Source organism: Eleutherodactylus coqui, chromosome 11 (genome assembly GCF_035609145.1).
Source record: "Eleutherodactylus coqui strain aEleCoq1 chromosome 11, aEleCoq1.hap1, whole genome shotgun sequence".
NCBI lineage: Eukaryota > Metazoa > Chordata > Amphibia > Anura > Eleutherodactylidae > Eleutherodactylus > Eleutherodactylus coqui.
This window is the reverse complement of record NC_089847.1, coordinates 76,047,657-76,070,270: the sequence shown is the minus strand read 5'-3', so window position 1 is coordinate 76,070,270 and position 22,614 is coordinate 76,047,657. Positions and strand designations below refer to the sequence as shown.

At 43.9% G+C, this 22,614-nt stretch overlaps 1 protein-coding gene across 1 annotated transcript in view; it reads right to left on the bottom strand.

Annotated features, from left to right (window-relative positions):
- LOC136581955 (capping protein, Arp2/3 and myosin-I linker protein 3-like) overlaps positions 1–22,614 on the bottom strand; it is a 218,027-nt gene that overhangs the window by 32,015 nt on the left and 163,398 nt on the right. The window contains exons 15-17 of the mRNA XM_066582666.1: positions 17,695–17,791; positions 6,083–6,140; positions 165–337 (exon numbers count right to left, since the gene is read on the bottom strand). Of these exons, the coding sequence (XP_066438763.1) occupies positions 165–337; positions 6,083–6,140; positions 17,695–17,791 (328 nt within the window). The remainder of the gene's footprint in view (positions 1–164; positions 338–6,082; positions 6,141–17,694; positions 17,792–22,614) is intronic.

Below are 22,614 nucleotides of genomic sequence, written 5' to 3'. Positions count from 1 at the left end.
GATGCAGAATTTACCGCATCTTGGGGTGTGTATTGTGGGATAATTCCTCCTGTGTGAAAGCACGCTTAGACTCCTCAGTTTAAATGTATTGTGAGATGATAGACGAATTATACTGTATGAAGAATTGTAAAGAAGTGACTAATACTGACAAAGTTAACACTCACCTGAGTTTTTTATTAATATGCAAGGCTTTTGCCAATAATTTTGCTCCAGGGTCTCCCATTGAATTTCCACTTATATCCAACTTGGTAAGGTTGTTGCTGTTTCTCAGAGCATTTAGGATAACATTGGTTCCTGATTTTAATCTTGAATCAGCCAGAGACAGTGAATTGATTGTCTAAATTTAAAATAAATAATTCAAAAAATGTAGGTGAAGTGAGGAATATTTAAGAAAAACACATAATACACAGAATATATTAAAATGCAAACAGGCATAGTAAAATTTAGAAATAAGGAATTTAAGAAGGCTAATAGTTTAAAAAAAACTAACAAAACTTAAGCAGAGTATTTCATGTATTTAAAGGGGTCTTCTGGGACCTTACTATTTATGACTTATCCCATTTCCACCAATTAGCTGATTTACCATTTGCTAGGCACAGCGCTCAAACCCATTACCTGAATGGAGTGGAGCTGCAGAAAGGCTGTTTGACTGATCAATGTGAGGTCAAAAGGAATGAGATGCTATTGCTCCCTTAAAGCAGCTTATCAGCAGGACCCCCAATGATCTTATATTGATGGCCTATCCTTAGGAAAGGTTGTCAATATTAAACTCCCAGGAAACCCCTGTAATTCTAGTTTCATTAGTTATGTCTGTAGAATTATATAGCTCTGTCCTTTCCCTTTCGGTCATCATATCCTCACCCTATGAATCTGGCCAAATCTAATTGCGTATTTTCTATCAGTAGCTTTCTGGTTGTCCACTGGTAAACTTACACAATGTATGACCATAAAAGCTTATTGACACACACAAAGCAAGGGCCCAGCATACACTTTTCACAGATGGATGTACACTTGAGTGACAGAAGAGGGTCAACACAGATTTCACCAAACAAAACAAAATAAAAAGATACTAAAATAAATATTCCTTATTCATCATGTTTACAACTGGCAAATATATTTTTTCTCTTACAATTCATTCTTTGTCTATTTAAGAATGAATGAATTGTAGATATAGAATGTCTTTAAAGGCCGCCTGCACACGGGCGTAAATCCCGCGGCGGTATTTCCCGTGGGATTTCCGCCACTGAAAGTTTGCATAGGAGTGCATTACAATACGCACTCCTATGCAGACGGCCGCGGCATGTCCTATTTTTGTGCGGGGCACGCACTCACCCGGCCGCCGGCTCCGGTCTGCGCATGCGTCGGCTGCGCGGCAGCCGGCACATGAAAGAGCCGGGGCCGCCAGGCGCGGGTGAGTACGCGCTGCTCCCTGCAGGCTCTCGGGTCGGGTCCCGCGGCGAGAATTCTCGCTGCCGAATCCGACCCGCTCATCTGCAGGCGGCCTAAGAGTAGGAGATTTTCTTGTGATTTATACCTCTTCAGTGTCTGGAAAAATATAACTCATCAAGGCTGCACAGAAGTAACAATTACCATGTTATGAGTGGCCCCTGCTAAATGGCACTGTTTATTCTCCAAAGCACCAAAACCGTTCTGTTATTATTACTAATTAGAAAACTTGCACATGATCGCTGCCCATGTCTGCTGATCAGAACACAGACAAGATAATATCTTAATACTTAAAATATAACAATACAGTAAGGTAAATGTGGTATAATTGAAATAGAAGTCAGGATACCAAACTTGTAACTTTTTTGCTGTACTACTTTTTAAAAATTATTTTCTGACCCCATCTTCTGCGCGCAATAACCTTTTTATTGTAACGTCGACATTGTTGTGCAAGGGCTCATTTTTTGCAAGACACCCTGTAGTTTACGTTGGTACTATTTTGGAATACATACAACTTTGATTGATTTTTATTGCATTTTTTTCTGGGAGACAGGGTGCCCGAAAAAGTGCTTTTCTGGCATTTATTTACCCCATGTGGAGAATGTCATCAGATAAAAAATAATGTGCTACTTTGATAGATCGGGCTTTCACAGACCCGGCGATACCAAATATGTATTCTTGTTTTAGGATTTAGATTTTTTTTATTAAAGATATGGCAAAAGGGGGGTGATTTAAACTTTTATTACTTTTTTGTTTTTACACTATTAGTAAAACTTGATCTTTACTTTTTTTTTTTTTAATACCCCCTAAGGGATCACAACATGCGATGATTTGATCGCTCCTGCAGTTTGATGTAATGCCACAGCACTACATCATACTGCTATCTGACAGGCAGCCTATCAAGCCACTCCACAGGGATTGCCTAATAGGTAGTCTACTAAGATAGCCCTGGGGCCTTTCAGAAGGCCCCCCACTGCAATGACACCCACACAGCTCCCTGCGAACTCATCGCTGGGGTGTTGGGCATACAGGATCCCCGCACATCGTTCAGGGGATTTAAATGCCGCTGTCACGATTGACAGTGGCATTTAAAGGATTAATAGCGCTGATCAGTCGTGTGCCTCATTGCAGCTATTGACCATGGGTGTCACCTGTAACAGCTGAAGCCTGCGCTGTATGAAGAGAGGTCACCCCAGGATCTCTCTTCATACATAGACTGCCAATACACCTTCAAATCACCAAAGATACAGCGACACCACAATTTACATCCCCAGCAGGGGAGAGCAGCAGAAACTTCACACCATATTGCACGCTCTGTGCAGAGATCAGGACAGCAGTTAAAAGGTGTATCAGCAGTCGTTAAGGGGCTAAAACAATGCTTCCTTAATAGAGATGAGCGAGCACCAAAATGCTCGGGTGCTCGTTACTCGGGACGAAATTTTCGCGATGCTCGAGGGTTCGTTTCAAGTAACGAACACCATTGAAGTCAATGGGCGACCCGAGCATTTTTGTATATCGCCAATGCTCGCTAAGGTTTTCATTTGTGAAAATCGGGGCAATTCAAGAAAGTGATGGGAACGACACAGTAACGGATAGGGCAGGCGAGGGGCTACATGTTGGGCTGCATATGAAGTTCCCAGGTCCCACTATTAAGCCACAATAGCGGCAAGAGTGCCCCCCCCCCCCGCACTGTCAGCATAAAGATCATTCTCCGCTACCACAGCAGTAACAGCTGTGGCAGAGAAGAATGATGTTAGCCCATTAAATTCAATGGAGCCGGCAATACAGCAGGTTCCACTGAAAGCAATGGGCTGCCGGCGTGCGCGAGATGAATTGTCGGGAAGGGCTTAAATATAGAAGCCCTTCCCTGCAATTCATCCAGAAATGTGTAAAAATAAAAAAAATATACCGTATATACCGGCGTATAAGGCGACGGGGCGTATAAGACGACCCCCCAACTGTCACCTTATACGCCGGGAATACAGCGGAGCAAAAAATAAAAATCATTACTCACTTCCCCCGGCGTTCTGCGGCGCTGCTGCAGGATGTCGCTCCCTCCTGGTCCCCGGCAGAGCATTGCTTTCTGGACGCAGGGCTTGAAATCCCCGCCTCCAGAAAACACACGTGCCTTCAGCCAATCACAGCCAATGACAATGATGTCATTGAATGGCTGTGATTGGCTGACGGCGTGTGTTAGCTAATCACAGTAGCTTTCTGGAGGCGGGGATTTCAAGCCCTGCGTCCAGAAAGCAATGCTCTGCCAGGGACCAGGAGGGCGCGACAGCCTGCAGCAGCGCCGCAGAACGCCGGGGGAGGTGAGTAATGAATTTTTTTTTTGACACTTTCTTTTTTTTTTGTATTACCGGCGTATAAGACGACCCCCGACTTCAGAGCAGATTTTTCGGGGTTCAAAAGTCGTCTTATACGCCAGTATATACGGTATATACTTACCTTGTCCCGGCAGACGAAGTTCAGCGCGGCCGGCCTACAGTGGGTGTGAAGAGGGTGTGAGTCAGACCTGCCCCCTGATTGGCTCAGCGCTGAGTCTGACTCACACCCCCTTCACACCCACTGCCGGCCGCCGCGGCTGAACTCCGTCTGCCGGGACAAGGTAAGTAATAGTATATATATATATGTATATTTTTTATTTTAACACATTTCTGGATGAATTGCAGGGAAAGGATTATATATTTAAGCCCTTCCCGACAATTCATCCCGCGCACGCCGGCAGCCCATTGCTTTCAGTGGAACCTGCTGTATTGCCGGCTCCATTGAATTCAATGGGCAAACATCGTTCTTCTCTGCCACAGCTGTTACAGCTGTGGCAGAGAAGAATGATTTGTCTTCTATATGTTCTCAATGGGGTCGGCGCTGCTGCCGCCGGCCCCATTGAGCACGTATAGAGAAGAGAACAGGAATCGCAGATCGCAGATAGGTGCGATCTGCGATTTCTATGGCCTAAGAAGGACCGTTGGGTTTCTTGAAGCCTAAAATCACTCCTAACGCTCTCCCTATAGCAGCTCCGGCATCAACAGCACTTTCCCTGAACTATGTCAGAATGCATCTGTGGCAAGCCGCGGGCGGGCAGATTTTAATACTCGGGTGACACCTGATCTCGCCAGCCACTCACTGCAGGGGGGTGGTATAGGGCTTGAACGTCGCAGGGGGAAGTTGTAATGCCTTCCCTGTCTTTCTATTGGCCAGAAAAGCGCGCTAACGTCTCAGAGATGAAAGTGAAAGTAACTCGAACATCGCGTGGTACTCGTTTCGAGTAACGAGCATCTCGAACACCCTAATACTCGAACGAGTATCAAGCTCGGACGAGTATTCTTGCTCATCTCTATTCCTTACCCTTTTTCTTGAAAGTTTCTGTTATCAGAGCAGTTTTGGGCAGCATGAACCCAGGACAGGTATGTACATTGCTCTCGTGTATGTTTTATTTTGAAATGCTTAGGCATGTCAGATTAAAACACACTCTGAAGTTTAACTCTGAGGTCTCCCTGCCCGCATTATGAAGAATGACAGCTCTCTTCCTATACACAAAAGGGAAGTGAGCTGTCACTCTGATGCAGGCAGAGAGACCGGTATGGTTTGCCTTTAACTTGCTGCAGTGTTTCAGAATAAAAAATATACACAGGGGTAATACACATATCTGTCTCAGGTTCACGCTGTCTGTAAAGTGCTGTTCTATTAACTTACACATGCAGAACAGACTCCAACACTGAAGTTATGCAGGGAATTCTTAATATAGACGAGGGCTGACACTTTTTTGGAAATTGTTAATTTTACAAAAATTGCTAATAAAATCATCATGACAGTTCATTGTTATAGGTTTCGGTTGAGTAATTCCAAGGAATCCACAACGCGCTTTCCCACCCAAAATAAAGGCCCCATTTACATGAGCAGATAATCACTCAAAGATCGCTCAATTTGAGCAACAGCTTTGAGTGATCATTTTGCATAAAAATTATTTGGTATTTAAGTAGCTACTCAGCAAAATAAGCCCGAGGCTATTATCTGTGCTCGGATCCTTTGTTCTCCATGGGGAAACAATGCTATCAGCACTCCCCACTACTGATAAAAATGAGCAACGATTTTTATATTGGACTGATTTTAACGATCAGCCGAAATACTGATAGGCGCACATTTACACGCACCCATAATCGCTAAAACGATCGCCGATAAACGATTTTTTTTTTAGCGCTAATCATCCAGTGTAAATGGGCCTTAAATAAGAGCTGTGGCATGGGCGGGTGGCAAGAAACTTTGATTTGGAAAGGGTTATTGGGGTTCATTTGGCGCCAGCATGTGCTGGTTCCAATATTTTCATTGTTTAGCTCTGATGAAGCTGAGCAATGGAAATCAACTGGAACCCATAATGCAGATGAGAATGGGGCCTTATTTGTATGAGTTATGTGGGCATGCGCAGCAGACTAGCTGCCCATACACAATCTGCTGGCAGAGCCAGCATCACAAACACCGATAACACACTATGGGACACCCGCTGCATTTTACCATACGTGAACATGAGGCCTAAATTGAAACAGCTTTAAGTTAAAAAAATAAAATAAAAAATAAACTTTCTAGTGTTGCTGTATTGTTATGCATTGTACACCATGGCATATTAAATACATACACAGACATCATCTTGCAGCAGCTGAACAATTCGGTGAAGTACATCTGAGACAGAAGTGCTAGAATAGAAAAATAAAATGTATTAAGTCTTACAAATAAAAAAAATCAGGATCTGAGTTAAGCAAGCTAACTTCAGTGTCGTACAAACATGAAATTTGGCAGGAGCATTCTTTAGGTCCTAAATAGGAAAAGTAATAGGGGTCACAACTCAAAAATTCAATGCTTATCGCAAAAATATTGGCACCCCTATGTAATGAATGTAGCTGTCACGGCTTGTCAGTCGTGACTGCGTCGTGGCATGGTGGCCATAACACAGGGTCTGACCAGTCACCCTGTTACTATGCAGGGCAAGGGTTAATGCAAGTTTTGCAGAGATTGCTGGCTGCTCTACCAATCAGCAAGTGTGGACAGCTTTATATTCCTACCACGCCCTCTTACCCTTGCTGTTGATTTCAGTTCTAGAGGAGTGATTGGAGTAGGTTAGTGTCTCTATGCTGGGTAATATTCTGCTATATACGGATAAGTACTGGTGTTCATATCTGTTTTCTGTTACAGTTATTGTTTTGTTTTGCTATGTCAGTGCACCTCTCCAGGGGTTTCTGCAAGGGCTAATCAGGGCCCAGGAGAAGACAGCGGGGCTGTCTTTATCAGGACAAAGACTCTGCTTGTAAGCAGGGACTATTCACTTCCCTGTTAGGTAAGGGACAGGTTTTTCCATCTTCTAGTTCCTGGAGTGGTGTTCACTGTCCAGCATAGTTTTGGTTTATTCTGTTTGCGTTCTGTGTGAACCTCACTCTGTCTGCTGTGGTGAGGTGCGCCCGGCGGATGTGACAGTACCTAATTTAATTCTCTAACTTCCCGGTGTCCTACAAATATGAAGGTCATAAATAAGAAAAGTAAAGGGGTCAATCGATTATTCAATACTAATTGCAAAAGTGCACCCCTTTGTAATGTAACTTTCCAGTGTCGTACAAGTATGATATTTGGCGCGAGCATTCTTTAGGTCTTAAATGAGGAGAATGGGAAGGGTGGCACATTCTGCAGAGGGACATCAGTACACGCAGCCTGAGGAGAAAATAATGCTCCTCTATGTACATATTTATTTCCTCTAAAGTAACCTTGACTACATAAAATTTTCTGTGTGTACAACCTGTATCAAATTAACTCGGGCAAAGCCGTGTATATCAGCTAGTAAGATATATAAAAATCAATACAAATGCTGTCTAGACATGTTAGTAAGTTCTTAACATAAAGAGGTATTACAGTGTGGGGGGAACAAAGGAAAGGCACTATTACTGTGGGCACAAAAAAGGCATTTCTTGCGGTACTATTTGGGAATTATTACTCTGAGGACATTACTTTGTGGGGCACAAATGGCATACTATTATGGGGAAAGGATTGGGGATTGTATGGAGATGAATTGTGGCTGACAGATGGTAACTATTGTAATCACTACCACTCTATAGCACAGGTATCTGATTATATGGTGGCTGCATTATGTAGCGTTATACTACAGCTGAGATGCTGTATCTGAGCCTGCTGTGTTCTACAAAGTTTCTTTCTAGATATGCCATTGCCTACATATGTTTTGTTTGCCCTTGAAAAACAAAAAATATTTATGTCTTGGCCCCCTAATCTGTTCAGACCCTAGTAACCTTCCGGGCTGCTAGTGCTGCATCAGTAGGTCACGTAAGAAACCCAGCAATGCAAATGAATGTTCAGGGTAGACTATGGCAGGCAGCCATGTAGAGTAGTTGCCGGGTGGAGGGTGGGGTAAAGGGGAAAGGGGGGTGGTGAAGGGCCTAAGCTGAACTTTTTAACCAAGGCATGTGAGACCCCACCAGTAACGGTAACCCAATCAGAGTATGTACCATTTATAACAACCCTCTGCTTTCTATCACTGAGCCAGTTATTTAGACACTCACCCAGACCAAGCATTCTCATTTTATATACCAACCTTTAATGCGGCACAGTATCAAACGTTTTGTGAAAATGCAAGATACAAGACCCAATGACTCCCCGGTCCAGTCTAGAACTTACCTCCTCATAGAAACTGATCACGTTGGTTTGACAGGAGCGACCCCTCACAAAACACATGCTGATGCAGTTATACAGCTATCTCTTCCTTGAGGTCCTCCAGGATAGCATCTCTTAGAAACCCCTCAAACATTTTACATGCAAAAGTAGTTAGAATTACCAGCTTAGGGCAGGCTCACACAAGCGTATGGTAAAACGCTGTGTATAAAATGCAGTATTTTACTACCTTGTGTGGAGCTGGGATCACTGATTGCGATGGCGTATACCTGCACATTACAGTATCTCACGCATGCTGTCAGGCACGGCTATCTAGTTTCACCTTTTTAATTTTCCTTGTTTTGTTTTCTATTAGCATGCATATAAATTGCCGCACATACGCAATGTAATTACTTTTGTACAGTGTTTTCATACGCACCCATAGAGAATAGAGCTCTATCGCACGTAATATACAGTAAAATAGAACATGCTGCATTTTACACGTGTATTATACGCAATGTGTGAATGGATCACATAATTAAGTTTGAATGCATCAATGAAAATCACTGGACTTTCACCGAGTCCATTCACCATGTATTATGCGAGCGTATATTGCAGCCGTAATACGCAATGAAATTACACTCATGTGAGCTCAGCCTTTTAGTTTACAGGTTCACTTTTTGATCCCTTTTGAATACTAACACCACATTTGCTTTATGTCAATGCAGTCAACAGACACTTTCAATATAGAATCTTTAAATTTAAGAAACAATCACATCACTTAATTGCCATAAAACCCAGGGTTGTATGCCATAGGGACTTGGTGATTTGTCTATTTCAATCATTTTAAGGCGGCACTGCACTTACTGGGTTAGATTGGTGACATTTAATAGTGGCGGTATTGGTTATTCTGGATTCTTCTGGTATCCTAATACTTGTCCTTTTATCTATTTCATTGTTATGGGTTATCCATAGCGTGCTACAGGTTTCAATCAGATGTTTTTATATTGCAACTCAGTTTTATTGCTTTTGTGTTGAAACTTGTTTTTGTAGCAAATCAGACTAACATTTAAACTGTTGTCTGCCTTACCTGCTGGACTCCGATCCTGCTAACGAATCATGACTGTATTTAATCAACTTAACACCCCATTACTTTTATACTCCAGTGAAACTCAATACTTCAATCATTCTATTTTTTCTGCACAAAGCTGATCAAAAGCACAGCCTAAGGTTTCAGAAAAACTTTACACATTTTGCAGAACAGACTCTGCTCAGTTGGCTGGGGCCTGTGATTCAGAAATGGACCCACCATCTTCAGAGTATACCCCTGCCTCCTCTGATGAAAATCAGAGACCATGAAGATCCTTCATGCAAAACATGCCTGTCAAAGAACTGACTTCTTGCATAGAGGAGATCAAGACAGATACCTCTTTTCTTTGTCAGGAAGGCCCAGGAGACTAGAGAAGGAGTTAGGGGTTGGAAGCCATATATGCTGCCTGAAAGATCAAGCTACATCCCTTTCTCAACCAATGTGAGACAGACAGCAAAATGTTGCTAAAGTATACAGACCTCTTGATGACCAGGGAATTAAATTGTGAAGATGTAACCTTTCAATTGTGAGACTCCCAGAGGAAGCGGATGGTTCTGCACCCAGGTCTTTCTTGGAATCACTATTATCTAACATGTTTGGTAGGAATACATTCTCAGTAATGTTTGCACTATGGCACACAGAATCCTACTTAAAACTCCATCACCTAGAACACCTCCTTGCACATTTTGTCAAATTTCTAAATTGCCTAAATAGAGACACTCTGCTATGACTTACCAGAGAAAAAGGCCCAATTCCATATGCTAATACTGATGTTCTTCTGGACTTTTCTATTGAACTTCAGAATAGAAAGGCTCAATCCATCACTGCAAAGGATTCAAGTATGCCTTGATATACTTGGCTAAATTGTAAGTCCTAGCCAATGGGAAATCAATCTACTCTCTAGAGAAAACCATTGACCGGCTGGATACCTGTACAGGTGGTCATGTAAACCCATTACGCCCGATTCAGGGTTAAACAATTTAGCCTGTGCCTCATTGTTCAGTTTCTCACATCTGAGTAACTTCTACCTATAAATCCTTTTATGTTAGTGTGGAAGGGTGTTTTACACCCCTTGTGACTCCAGAACTTTTTGGAGTTGTCTATTTTGCTTGCTTGGAGGTTCCTTGCGCCCCATACCCACTTTCTTTTAAACTGTTTCCCAGGTCACCTCTCTTACATGTTGCTTTCCAAATTCCCCCTCTTACTGATTGTTCCCCCTATGCTGAATCTGGGTCTATTGCTCATTTTAAGATCCCCCCCCCCCCATAGCTTTGGGTGCTCTGTACTATGTCAGAACATAGTGTGCATCTCAGCTGTAAACTATGTTCTGACATTAAACAATGGTCAGTAATCAGGCCAGGGCTGCATCTAAAAGGAAGTTGCTCTTGCACTGCCAACATACAGTACCGCGTAAAAGAAAAAAAAATGTATGTATAAAAAGAATAACCAGTCCCATATAAGTCTCACTCTCCGTTCCTTCAGTCCCTCTATCAAAGTACTATATAAAAATATGCCCTTTCTTCATCCTCAATCAAAGTCACTGTTCTCTCGATTCAATCCAAAATACAGTCCTATGCAAAAACATACTTCCCCTCCAGTCCCATGTAATAGGTTTCATCTGTATACACCTGTAGACAAGCTCTCTGTGCACCTGCTTTCTGTTTATGAGGGGAGTCTTGTAATCCTGGAAGGCCATGCCCCTTATGCCAAATAGCGCCTATCCATCTGTACCTACAGGGACAATCTGCATTGCAACATCCGGTCAAGGATATTTTACTCTGGCAGTACTGCACCCTACCTCTTCTCCTGGACTCTTGCTCTACGGCTGTGCTTTTCAGCTGCCTCCCTGCCCATTCGCCTTCATAGACCGATAGCTGAATATTGCCCTCCCTCAATATTTAAAAATTTCTCATAGCCTCATTCTTTTTGGTCAAATTTAGTTTGACTATTACCCTTTTTGCTAACGATACTCCTGATGTTGGGTAATTCACTAAACTCTGCTGCTACTAAGTCATGAAATGTTTGAATACTATGCCCCTGATTTTGTACAAAGTAAAAATGGAAAGAGGGCTTATATTTTGAAGTTAAAACACCCCCTCTGTATATTAACTTTGAAGGCTTCCAGGATGTTTTTATGCTCTATTATTCCTTTATTCTAAAATATGTTAAAATACATTACTTAGAGATGAAAATCTGGATAGATATCTGGAGACTTGGAGTAAATAGCTATGCTACAAAAACAGACAGAATCTCTTACCTAATAGCAACGCATAAGCTTCCTAATGACAAACCACTCTCTCGATATTAAGGAAAAGGGGGAGGAAGGAGGGGAAAAGAAAAAAAGGGAATTTTTCCTACCTGACTACATTTAGCACAGATATACTTTCTATTACAATTTAAATATTGAATGTCATTTGGATAATTAAACAGAATCATCCACATTTAATTTGTTATTCTAATAATGCTCTGCATGTTCGCAGAGAAAGTGTTTGTTTTTCTTTCCCACATGCTTTCCGGGTTTCAATCCGGATAAGTGGATTTCCTTTTTTCTTTCTGTACCTACCATAAAATTTGTAAAGAATTTATACAAAAAAAATGCATTACTTAGTAGGGACCATTGCTAAAGGTAATGCAGTGAATCTCCATTCTTTGCAAACTGGCAGATATCAGAGCAGAGAAGGCTTACAAATACTGAGCCCAGATGCTTCTCTCTAGCAGCAGCACACACTTGTGCACCACAAGAGGTCAGCCTTGCATTATCAATAGCTACTGGATGCTTATTAGCTGTAAACTAAAACTTCCAACTTCTCTATCTTTAACGGCCCATTTCATCCAGTGAGCTGAGGGAAGGGTTGGATGTTTGTTAAGCTGTTGCACCAAAGTTGTTTTACTGCTAAAAAATCTTCTCCAGCATTTGATCCTACAGAGATTTCAGCAAATTGATAATGTTCATATTCCCTGGGATCACTCTATCTTCTTCAAATCAGTGAGGAACTTGCAACCTCCCGTTTCCTTGCTCCTGCTAAATCCACTAAGTCTCCCTGTGCACACCCTTAGAAGAGCAATAACCCATCAATGATAGGTCCATAATGGATCTTTATGTCAGAGCTCGAACCCACAGCCTCTTGTGTTCCAGTTGGCAGCTCTCTGCTAGGCTATCCAGGATTTTGGACAGTTCATTGCTGAAACCCAGCCTTGTTCTAGGTTTCCTTGCTCCTGCTAAATCAACTTCCTGTCTCCACTATGCTAACTAGGACTTCCTATACAAGCCTAGCCCGGCCACTCCAGTACGTGATTGTGTTCTCCCACCTTGATCAAGCTCCTCTACAAGCATACTGATGACTACTGCTGCCAACCTTAGGCTTCCATTGACTACGCTTCCATCCCATCCATTTGTACTGCATACCGTGACTTCCAGATGTCTCACGGCTATTATGGCTACTCTTCATTGACCGGCTTGGCTACTACACTTGTGGCTCTAATGCAGCATCAGTGAAACGCGACAGGATAATCACCCCCCCTAAAATGGAGTCAATAGTAGCCACGTTCAGGAAACCGGTTACAGAGCTCCAAGAGTTCTGTGTCTACCACCAGGAAAGTGTTGCTGCTATGCAACGTGAGATCAAGGGGTTACAGAGGCAACTCGTGGAGATGCGCCATTCAGGGTCAGACATCTGCATGCCATTGCCACCAAAATTTGCTGGAGATCGTCGCAAATACCAAGGTTTCATATATTAATGCCGAGTATATTTCCAGGTGCAACCCACCTTATTTACCAGTGACAGGAAGAAGGTGTTTTTCATAGTAAATCTCATTGAGGCGCTCGCATGGGCCTCGCCAAACAGAGACTAATAGTAATCTGCTTGACAGCCTGGATGCCTTCACGACAACAAAGCTTAAGGGAGGATACGAAAAGGACCCATTCTTGAGTCGTCCTTCTAAGAATGTGAAGCTTTCCTTTACAGAAGGGCTTTGGAGGCAAGAACACAAACTGTATGTCCTGAGGCTGGTCGACTCGAAGTCCTTAAATTAGTCCACGATTCCAAGCTGGCCAGTCACCTAGGGGTCACAAAGACTTCAGAACTTTTACTTAATTTCCTCTGGTGGCCTGACTGCAGGAGGGATGTGAAGAAATAGGTCATCTCTTGCGAGGTATGTGCTTGGAGCAAGATACCGCAAGCTTGCCCTTTGGGGTTACTACAGCCCCTTCCAGTCCCATCCAGACCCTGGGAATCTATATCCATGGATTTTAGAGTGGATCTGCCCCCCTCAATAGGAATGACTACTGTCCTTGTGGATCGACTTACGAAGATAGCCCACTTCATCGCCATAGAGAAGATTCCCACCGCCGAGCACACCGCAAAGTTGATGATCCGGGAAGTTTTCTGATTACACAGAATTCCAGATTATGTGGTCTGACAGAGGGGTCCAGTTCATGTCAAAGTTCTGGACACATTTCTGCATGGCTCTGGGTATTACCGTAAATTTCTCCTCTGCATTTCATCCGCAGTCTAACAGCCAGACTGGAACAAATCAGACTCTGCAGCAATATCCTCTGCTGCTTTATCTCCCATCTACAGGAAGACTGGGTGGATTATTTGTCAGCAGCAGAGTTCCCCTACCACAATGCTCAACACAGTTCAACCGCCCAGAGCCTGTTCTATTCCAGCTTCGGTACACATTCCGTCTTTATTCCTGGCCTCCCTATCAACACGCCAGTCCCAACAGTTAACCATAGACTGACGGCATTAGCAGAAACACAGAAGCAACTAAAATCCTTACAGGAAGCCCAGAATACCTATATGACGGCCGACTGTTACCGCCAAGCAGCTCCTACCTTCCAGGTGGGAGAAAAGGTGTGGTTAGCCTCCATGAACCTGAAGGTGCACATACCCTCCCCCAAGCTTGGGCAAAAATTCTTAGGAATCTTTCCCAATTGCAGCAAGGGTCAGTCAGGTGGCATTCTGACTGAAGCTATGGCCAGCCTGAGGCTTCACCCTGTCTCTCACATTTCCTTACTAAAGCCATTTCATGAGAATACTTTTGTGGGAAGACATCCGTTGCCTCCCCCTCCTGTGAAAGTTCAGAGCCAGGACAAGTTTGTGGTAGAGAAGATTCTAGATTCCAGACTTTAGAGAGGTGAAATACAGTACCTTGTGAAGTGGCAAGAGTATGGGCCAAAGTAGAACTCTTGGGATCCAGAGAAAAATGTGCATGCTCAGTTCTTGCTTCTATTTTTCCTTACCCCTGCTAAACCCATTTCCTCTCTGTTCTAGCTCTGCCCTGCTACTAATTAGGACTTCCTATATAAGCCTAGCCCTGCCACTTCTTCACTGCATGATTGTGTTGCAATAAGCTTGATCAAGCTCCTCTTCCTCCGGCTCCTCTACAAGCATACCTATACCTACTACTGCTGACCTTTGGCTTCCATTGACTACGCTTCCATGTCATCCCATTTGTACTGCATATCGATACGTGCTGCTGCTGACCTTTTGGCTTCCATTGACTACGCTTCCGTCTCATCCATTTGTACCACATACCATGACTTTCTGGTAACGACTCAGGCTATTCTGACTACTCTTCAGTGACCAGCTCGGCTACTACACCTGCGGCTCCAATCCAGCATCAGTAAGACGCGACACTATCTCACACATCACTAGGAGGTTCTCGCATATACTCAAAAACATTCTAGATTTTCACTCAGAGGACATGGAAAAATATCTTATTGGCTCATATGCTCACTTGTCAAATGGAGTTGAACCATTCTTAAAATCTGTTTATTATTCTATCTTGATTTGACGGAGGAAAAGGAAAAAGATGAGATGGCGAAAAATAAATATTAGGAGCAGATGGCTCCAGTTAGATGTTGGATAGCTAAGGAACTCTAAGGCAGATGACAACATTGGTGTACAGTGATAGAGGAGGAAGATGGGACCTTACCGGGACGTATATATTGCATAAGGACATTACATGATTTATTGGTGTGGATTAGACAACTTCACTGCTCGGCCAACCTTGTTAGGAGTTTATTTAAATATCCATGGCTTCTATAATATGGTTGCTGGCAGGGGCTAAAGGCTCATGTTCCTGAGTGCAAATGTTTATCTTGGGGCTCCTCAAGTTCTCCTAACCCATTAATGCAGAGGCGTAACTTAAAGCTCCTGGGCCCCAATGCAAAACCTGTAACAGGGCCCTCAATTACAATGTTTTATTCATAGTACTGGGCTCCCTATATGGAAAAAGCAAAGGCTCATGCCCCCCCCTAAGGCTTCTGGGCCCAGGTGCAACCACATTCCCCTGCATCTCCTATAGTTAAGCAAGTGGTTGCTGGTAATAGCAATGTGATTCCAGTTGTTACTGCCAAGTGTGGTACAACCAATTGTATAGTATTGTATATGTAAAGCTGAAAGATGACATCCATTCAGTTCAGCCTGTTATCCTGCAATGTTGATTCTGAAGGCAAAAATTCCTTATGAGGAAGAAGCCAATTTTCCTGATTTTAAGGGAAAAGGTTCCTTCCTTTGCTCTACCAGGAACAAATTTTAGTAACAACTGGATCTGGATGTTGACACTGCTTTGGGAGACCTAATAAAAAGGAGAAGTATGGCTGAAAAGTTTTGTTCCGTATGTAGCCCATTAAATAGGAATATAAAATTGCAGTGCGCACACCTAAAATTTTTAAGAAAGATTCCAGTGGCCATTATGCTCGAGGACTTCTGGTACTTCTGGTATTTAAGAGGCAAGAAGTGAAATGTAAAATTTTGGATGCTTGGTGTGGTGCTCAGCATGCTCTCAAATTTTCAAGCCGAGCCAAATTAATGTATAAAAACCAGGGATCCTAGGTGTTGCTTATAACAGGTAAGTAATGGCCGAAAGGAGTCAAGACCAAGTTCAACTTATTCCGGTACAATGTGTTTCAGAGACCAATGGGCTTCATCAGATTACTTACAGAACACACACACTACAAATAGCTTAAGAGCAAACAAGCCAGAAGATCCTACAAATCGTGACGTCAGCAGGAGCAGCAAGAGGACAGCCTTGCCTTTCCAGTTTACAAATGACAGAATGCTCACTGACAGATAACAATGGAGGGGCCCTTTTACACGGGAGGACTGGTGGGCATTTAAGAGCATGACAGTCAAAGATTATCACCTCTGTGCTTTTACATAGGAGCAATGATTACCCAGTACATGGGAGGTGGACCAGGCCAGAAATCGCTTCTGGCCGCCCACCTCCATTCACATTATACAGGCTGTTCGTAGATTACTGACTGCCTATTTTTCACAGGCTGATCGTCGTTTGATTTTTATGCCTACACAAACTGAAGGAACAACAAATATATATTTGTTGTTCAGTCACTGACCACATTTACACTATTGATGAGAATCGCAAGATCCATCAAGAATCTGAACACTAATCGTTCTGTGTAAAAGGGCACTAATGCAGCAGAGATAACTGCAGTCCTGTGATAAAATAATTAATGTTACATTAAAAGAATAAAAGGTTATCTGAGTATCTAGACTCATTTGAGCAAGATAAATTAACAGGCTGTTTCGCCCAGAGAGAACAGCTTATTGCGCTGTTAATTCTCCTGCTCACATGCCTAATTGATTTTAACGCTTGTTTGTTCTTTTCAAGAGACTTTGTCACCATCTTCGTACAGTCCTCTCTGAGGGTAGTGTAAGATAGTGGCAGTTACACTGATTGTAGGGATATATCTGCTGTGTGTATCTGTGCAGTAGTTTAGGAGAAACTTCCAATTTTTCAGTAGCAGCACATGCAGAGGACTACCTAAAATAGTCCTGGATATTCATGAGCTGCAGACTAGCTACACCCACCCTGTCCTCCAGCCATTGATTTTCTGTTGTCTGCCTATTAATGTGCATAGGGGGAGAGCTGCCAATCATTGGCTGGAGGGCAGGTTGGGTGTGGCTAGCCTGCAGCTCATGAATATGCAAGCTAGACACAGGACTAGTTCTGTGTCTGGCTTCTAGTAAAATGCAAGTTTCTCTAAAATTGCTGCACAGATACGCACGGCAGACATATCACTGTAATCAGTGTGACTGTCACTATCTTATGCTGCTCTCAGTGAGGGCTGCAAAAACAGTGACAGATTCCCTTCAATCTATCTGTCTGTAGTGTATGTTCTCCAATGAAGGTGCCTGTTCAATAAACTAAACTTGTTTTTCACTCTAATAGACCATTAACATGCGTGTCCGTTCCAGGGAAGCAGCAGCAGCTGATATACGCCATTTTCTGGTGTTGGTCCCTGGTTTGCGCAACCTAGTAAGGTGAGCATCTTTGTACAACATTCCAACCCAATACTTGGCGATGTGCTACACTACAGAAGCACTTATTTCCTCTTATAGTCAACCCCAGTCAAATCCTGCATAAATATTGTTTGATATCCCAAGCAATTTTTTATATTTGAAGCAAAAAACAGATTGCTTTTAAATCTTTGACAAACACAGATAAGAATTCAGTTATTTGACAAAATGTGCTATACTCACTTGAATTTTGGATTAAAGTTTTTGCCTAGAGACAAATGTTTTATGGATTTACTTCTTCCAACTGATAATATCAGTGTTACCATTTCAGAGTTAAAATCTGCAAGATAATATACATTTTCTTACATTTAGTAAAATGCAAGTGTATATGAATGTACAATAGCAAGTAAACAATTTGCACATACAGAAGTTTACATCAATACCTTAGCTCTAATTTTGTCAAGTTTTGCTGCAGGAAGCAGATAGGTCCATATTTTGCTCAGTGGCTCTAGGCTGATGCTCTGCGCAGTGGCCCAGATTGGCAAAGTACGGAGCCATCTGTTTCCTGCAGCAAAACAGCTACAAGTGGAAGACCTTTAGGCCTCATGTCCACTAGAAAAATACAATCCGCAAAGAATCTGCTGTGGATGTCCGCAGCAGATTCCCCGTGGATTTGCTTTAAATGGTATCTTTTCATGCGGATATCCGCACCTATTGCTGCAATGTGATAGCAATGTGGCCGATCTGCAGTAAAATGGAGCATGCCGCGTTTTTTCTCCCGCGCGTGAAAAACGCAAATCTATAAAAATGCCATCCGTGGGTGCAAAATTCAATTTAATTGACCGAGGATGGCCAATGATTCCCTATGGGCAAAATTGAATGTAGATTCCGCAGCGGAATCCGTAATTCAATTTTGCTAGTGGACATGAGGCCTAAGGGATAAGAAATGAGCCCCCCCCCCCCATTTTTGTTTTTTTCTCCCCACTTTTAAAAAAAATTGTAACTCCTTTATTTATCCATCCATGTAACTGTATGATTGCTTGTTTTTTGCGGGGTGAGTTGTATTTTTCCATGAAACTATTTAATGTACCATATAATGTACTGAAAAACTTCTAAGTGAATTAAAATGAAAAACAGCACAACATTCAGCCATCTTTCGTTGCGTCTTGTTTCTACATAGCACAAACTGCAACAAAAATGACCTGATAACTTTATTCTATGGGTCACTACATTTACTACAATACCAAACTTGCATAGTTTTTTGCTGTACTACTATTATTCTTTTAAAGACATTTATTTTTTTGAAATTATTTTCTGCCATCTTCTGCACACAATAACTTTGTTTTTCCATTGTATTTGTGTGAAGGCTCATTTTTTGAGAGACATCCTGTAGTTTATGTTGGTACCATTTCGGAATACATACGATGTTTTGATCACGATTTATTGCATTTTTTCTGGGAGACAGTGTTATCGAAAAAGTGCATTTCTGGTGGGTTGTTTTTGGATGATCACCGTGCAGGATAAATAATGCGCTACTTTAATATCAGATCAGACTTTTACGGACACTGTGATACTAAATATGTATTTTTGATTTAGGATTTAGGTTTTTTTTTATGGCAAAAGGAGGTTGATTTAAACTTTTATGTGATGATGTATCAGATTTTGTACCCAGAGTGTTAGGCCGTCAGCCATTTTGTCCTAAGTACCTTGCCTTATATTCAGCAATCCATTTGGTGTCTACTAGTTAATCCCTGAATAGGTGGAAAGGAGCGACAGGTTTAGCAGCTTTTTCCCCAGCCTGTCAATATGTGCATCTAGGAAAAGCCTTGTCTCACCTGCCTGGACAAGAGCTGTGCTGTGATGTAAATAACCCCCCATTCTCTTTCTCTCACCTGTATGTGTTGGGCGCTATTAGCATGAGGATGCTGACCCTGCAGGTGTTAATTAAGTTCAGGAAAACCCTTCTTGTATTAATTTCCTCTTCCAGACTAGACGGGGCCGAAAGAATCCATATTGGGGAAATCTTTAATAAGAACATTTGGTCGTGTGAAGGTCCCAGCCGGATATGACTTAGATTTTCAAAATCGTGTGTCCCCGACGGACAAAACGCATCCACTCGCGGTGCGCTAAGGGCTCAGGAACCCTTTCAGATTACGTAACCCCATCACTGGTTGGGATTGCGCCTGTCCGTTTGGTACTCACACGTAGCTAAAATCATAAACAGAAATATGGCGGGCATATCCTCACGATCGGAGGCTCTCCCGCCGAGATATGACCAAACATAAATAAATATGATTCCTCCGAGGTCCTACAAGACCAACCCTCCCTTCTCAGTATGACCTCAGAAGGGGCGGAGAGGAGGTGTGTACTAGGGACCCTTTAAAATGTGGGCCCCCTTAGGTCCCATTTGTCGATCCACGGAGCTATACTGCTGTATATGGACTTCCCTATGTTCTGGCTCTCCGCCGCCCAGACCCCTTTGGGCCGTGTATCCCAAGATCTGGTAACTTTCTTTTAATTTCTCCTGTTTTATTTTAAATCTGCTGAGCGTGTATTCATACTGTATTCCTTATTCTCCCATGTAACAACCTTTTTCCTTGTGTACCTTTGTACATCCTGTATATATTGCACTGCTAGACCTTTTTCTAGAATAAAACTACAATTTATCAGTTTAAGCCTTGTCCGTTTTAACAACGAACCATAATACTCCGAAGATTGTGTTAATAATCTATAGATCGGGTCCAATGCCCGTGAACATTGGTGGTGGCAGCTGTGTATGGGTATGGTAGAGCTCAGGAGTGCGTTGGAACGGATCAGGCGGTGATTTGGGCTTTCGTTCCACATGCGTGCAGGTACGAAGCTAGGTGCAAATCAGCCTGTATTCTAACGACTCCACGCTGACAATACCGCTAGAGTGATTGAGGACTGAGGTGAGATCGATAGGTATCGTCCCCCTCTCCCTCTCCTGTGTCCGGTACATGACAAATTGGTGGCAGCGGTGGGATCTTTAAAACGTTCGTGCCAGAATTAAGCAATTAATCCTCGTACGAAAAAAGCTAGCGGACTCTTTGCGAAGATTGCCGCAAAACTTTTACAAGGCTTGACTCAGTGCTAATATATAACTTTTTTTTGTTTGGGAGTAAGGTTATACTGTGTGTACCCTCAGACAGTCCCCCCCCCCTCTTGTTTTCTATTCTATCTTTTATTTGGCAAGCCAACACCTGCGGGTATGGCAACCAGGAGGGCCGCTCAGTTAAAGGGGCAGGCAACCGAGGTGCTCCAGGAAGACGAGGTCCAGCACCAACCTAACGTGAATCCCGAGCTCGGGATGGATGACTCTGCAGGAGACCAGTCTATGGGTCAGGGTCGAGGAGATGCAGGCAGTGCAGGCCTGCAGGTGGACTCCGACTTGGACTTGTCAATGCAGAGGGCCCTGCGACATTTGGGCACAGAGGATCCTGCCCTACGACTACAGCTTCTCATTGAGATGAACAAGACTGCCGCTGCAGCTGCAGAAAGTCGTGCTGCGCGTGAGCATCAGGTGCGGATGGCTGAGATCCAGGCGCAGAACTCAGCACCGCCGACACGTGAGACCGAGCGACACCCAGAGAAACACTTCCCTATCCTAGCCCCGGACGGGGACCTGGACATTTTCTTGAGTGGATTTGAGAAGAAGTGTCGCCGGTACCAACTACCTCCTGAACAATGGGCAGAGTACTTAATCCCAAGACTTACGGGCAAGGCCCTGGAGGTATTTGTGGCTCTCCCCGAGGAGCAGGATAATGACTATAAGACAATCAAGGCCGCCCTGACCCGCAAATACAACATCACTCCCGAGGCGTACCGGCAGAAGTTCCGTGCCCTGCGACGCGAACCAACAGAGGGCTACCGCGACCTGGCAAATGGCCTGCGTACTGCCTTCCAACAATGGAATCGGGGGCTATCCATCACCACCTACGACGACCTGTCTGACCTGATACAGAGGGAACAGTTTCTCAAGGCCTGCCCGGAAGATGTGCAACAGTTTGTCAAGGACCGTGATCCCAAGGATTTGGACCAAGCAGCCGAGATTGCCGACAATTATGTTGCCAATCGGAAGCCGGACCTGCGGAAGTCTCGCGGAGCCAGCTGGAGAGGGGGTAAGCAGAACAGTCACTCTGAAAAACCCCACCCCCATGTTCCTAACTCATCGGGGGGGTCTGCCCCCTCTCCCTCCTCCAGGCCTCCGGTTGACCCCCGTAGATGTTTTTCCTGCGGTAACCTTGGCCATGTCAGTATCCACTGCCCTGACAAGAGAAGGGGGGCTGCTTCCAAAAGGGCCCCCACGACTACTCCAGCTGTGTTTTTGGCAGGCGGGCATCCTGGGAAAAGCAGCAAGCCCCTGCAATCAGTCACTGTAGGTGAGAACGTGACACTGGGTTTGCTGGACACGGGTGCTGAGGTGACCATCATCCGCCCTGAACTGGTGTCCCCCTCGGACATAATCCCCGGAAAGACTATGACTGTGATGGGAATTGGGGACACTCACCCTACCCTTCCAATGGCACGGGTGTATCTTGATTGGGGTGCGGGGAGGGGAATGAAGGAAGTTGGGGTGTCAAAGAACATCCCTGTCAATGTTTTATTGGGGACGGACCTTGGGGAAGTGACGGCTCAGTACGTGCCACGAGACCCCTCAAGCTCTAGCCTCCCTTGCAATGATACTGTGGATAATGCTGATGCCATAACACATAAACTTGTGGGGACCAGTGATGCGCCAGTCGGGTGTAGCAACGTCATTTCTGACACAGTATGCACCCCCCTCGAGCTCACTGGGATGTTACCATGCAATGTTGATATGAATGCATATATCTGTAATGCGGCGGGAATCAGTGATGTCACACTCCCTTGCGATGTCACTGAGGACCCCCCAATACCTGTAACAATGAGTGCCAACTCTAGAGAAGCATGTGATGCCATTGTGGGTACCGTCCCTGCGAGGCCTGTGGTTCCCACCTCCGGGCGCAGTACCACAGGTAGTAGCAGGATCGAGATCCACCCTGGTACAGAGGTGTGCCAGTCAGGAAGGACAGGGGGTGTCACCCCCCAGGACCCGGCTGGCATATTTGCTGTCACCCGTAGTCAGAGCGCCCGGAACGCAGGGACTCCACTGCCTCCCGGACT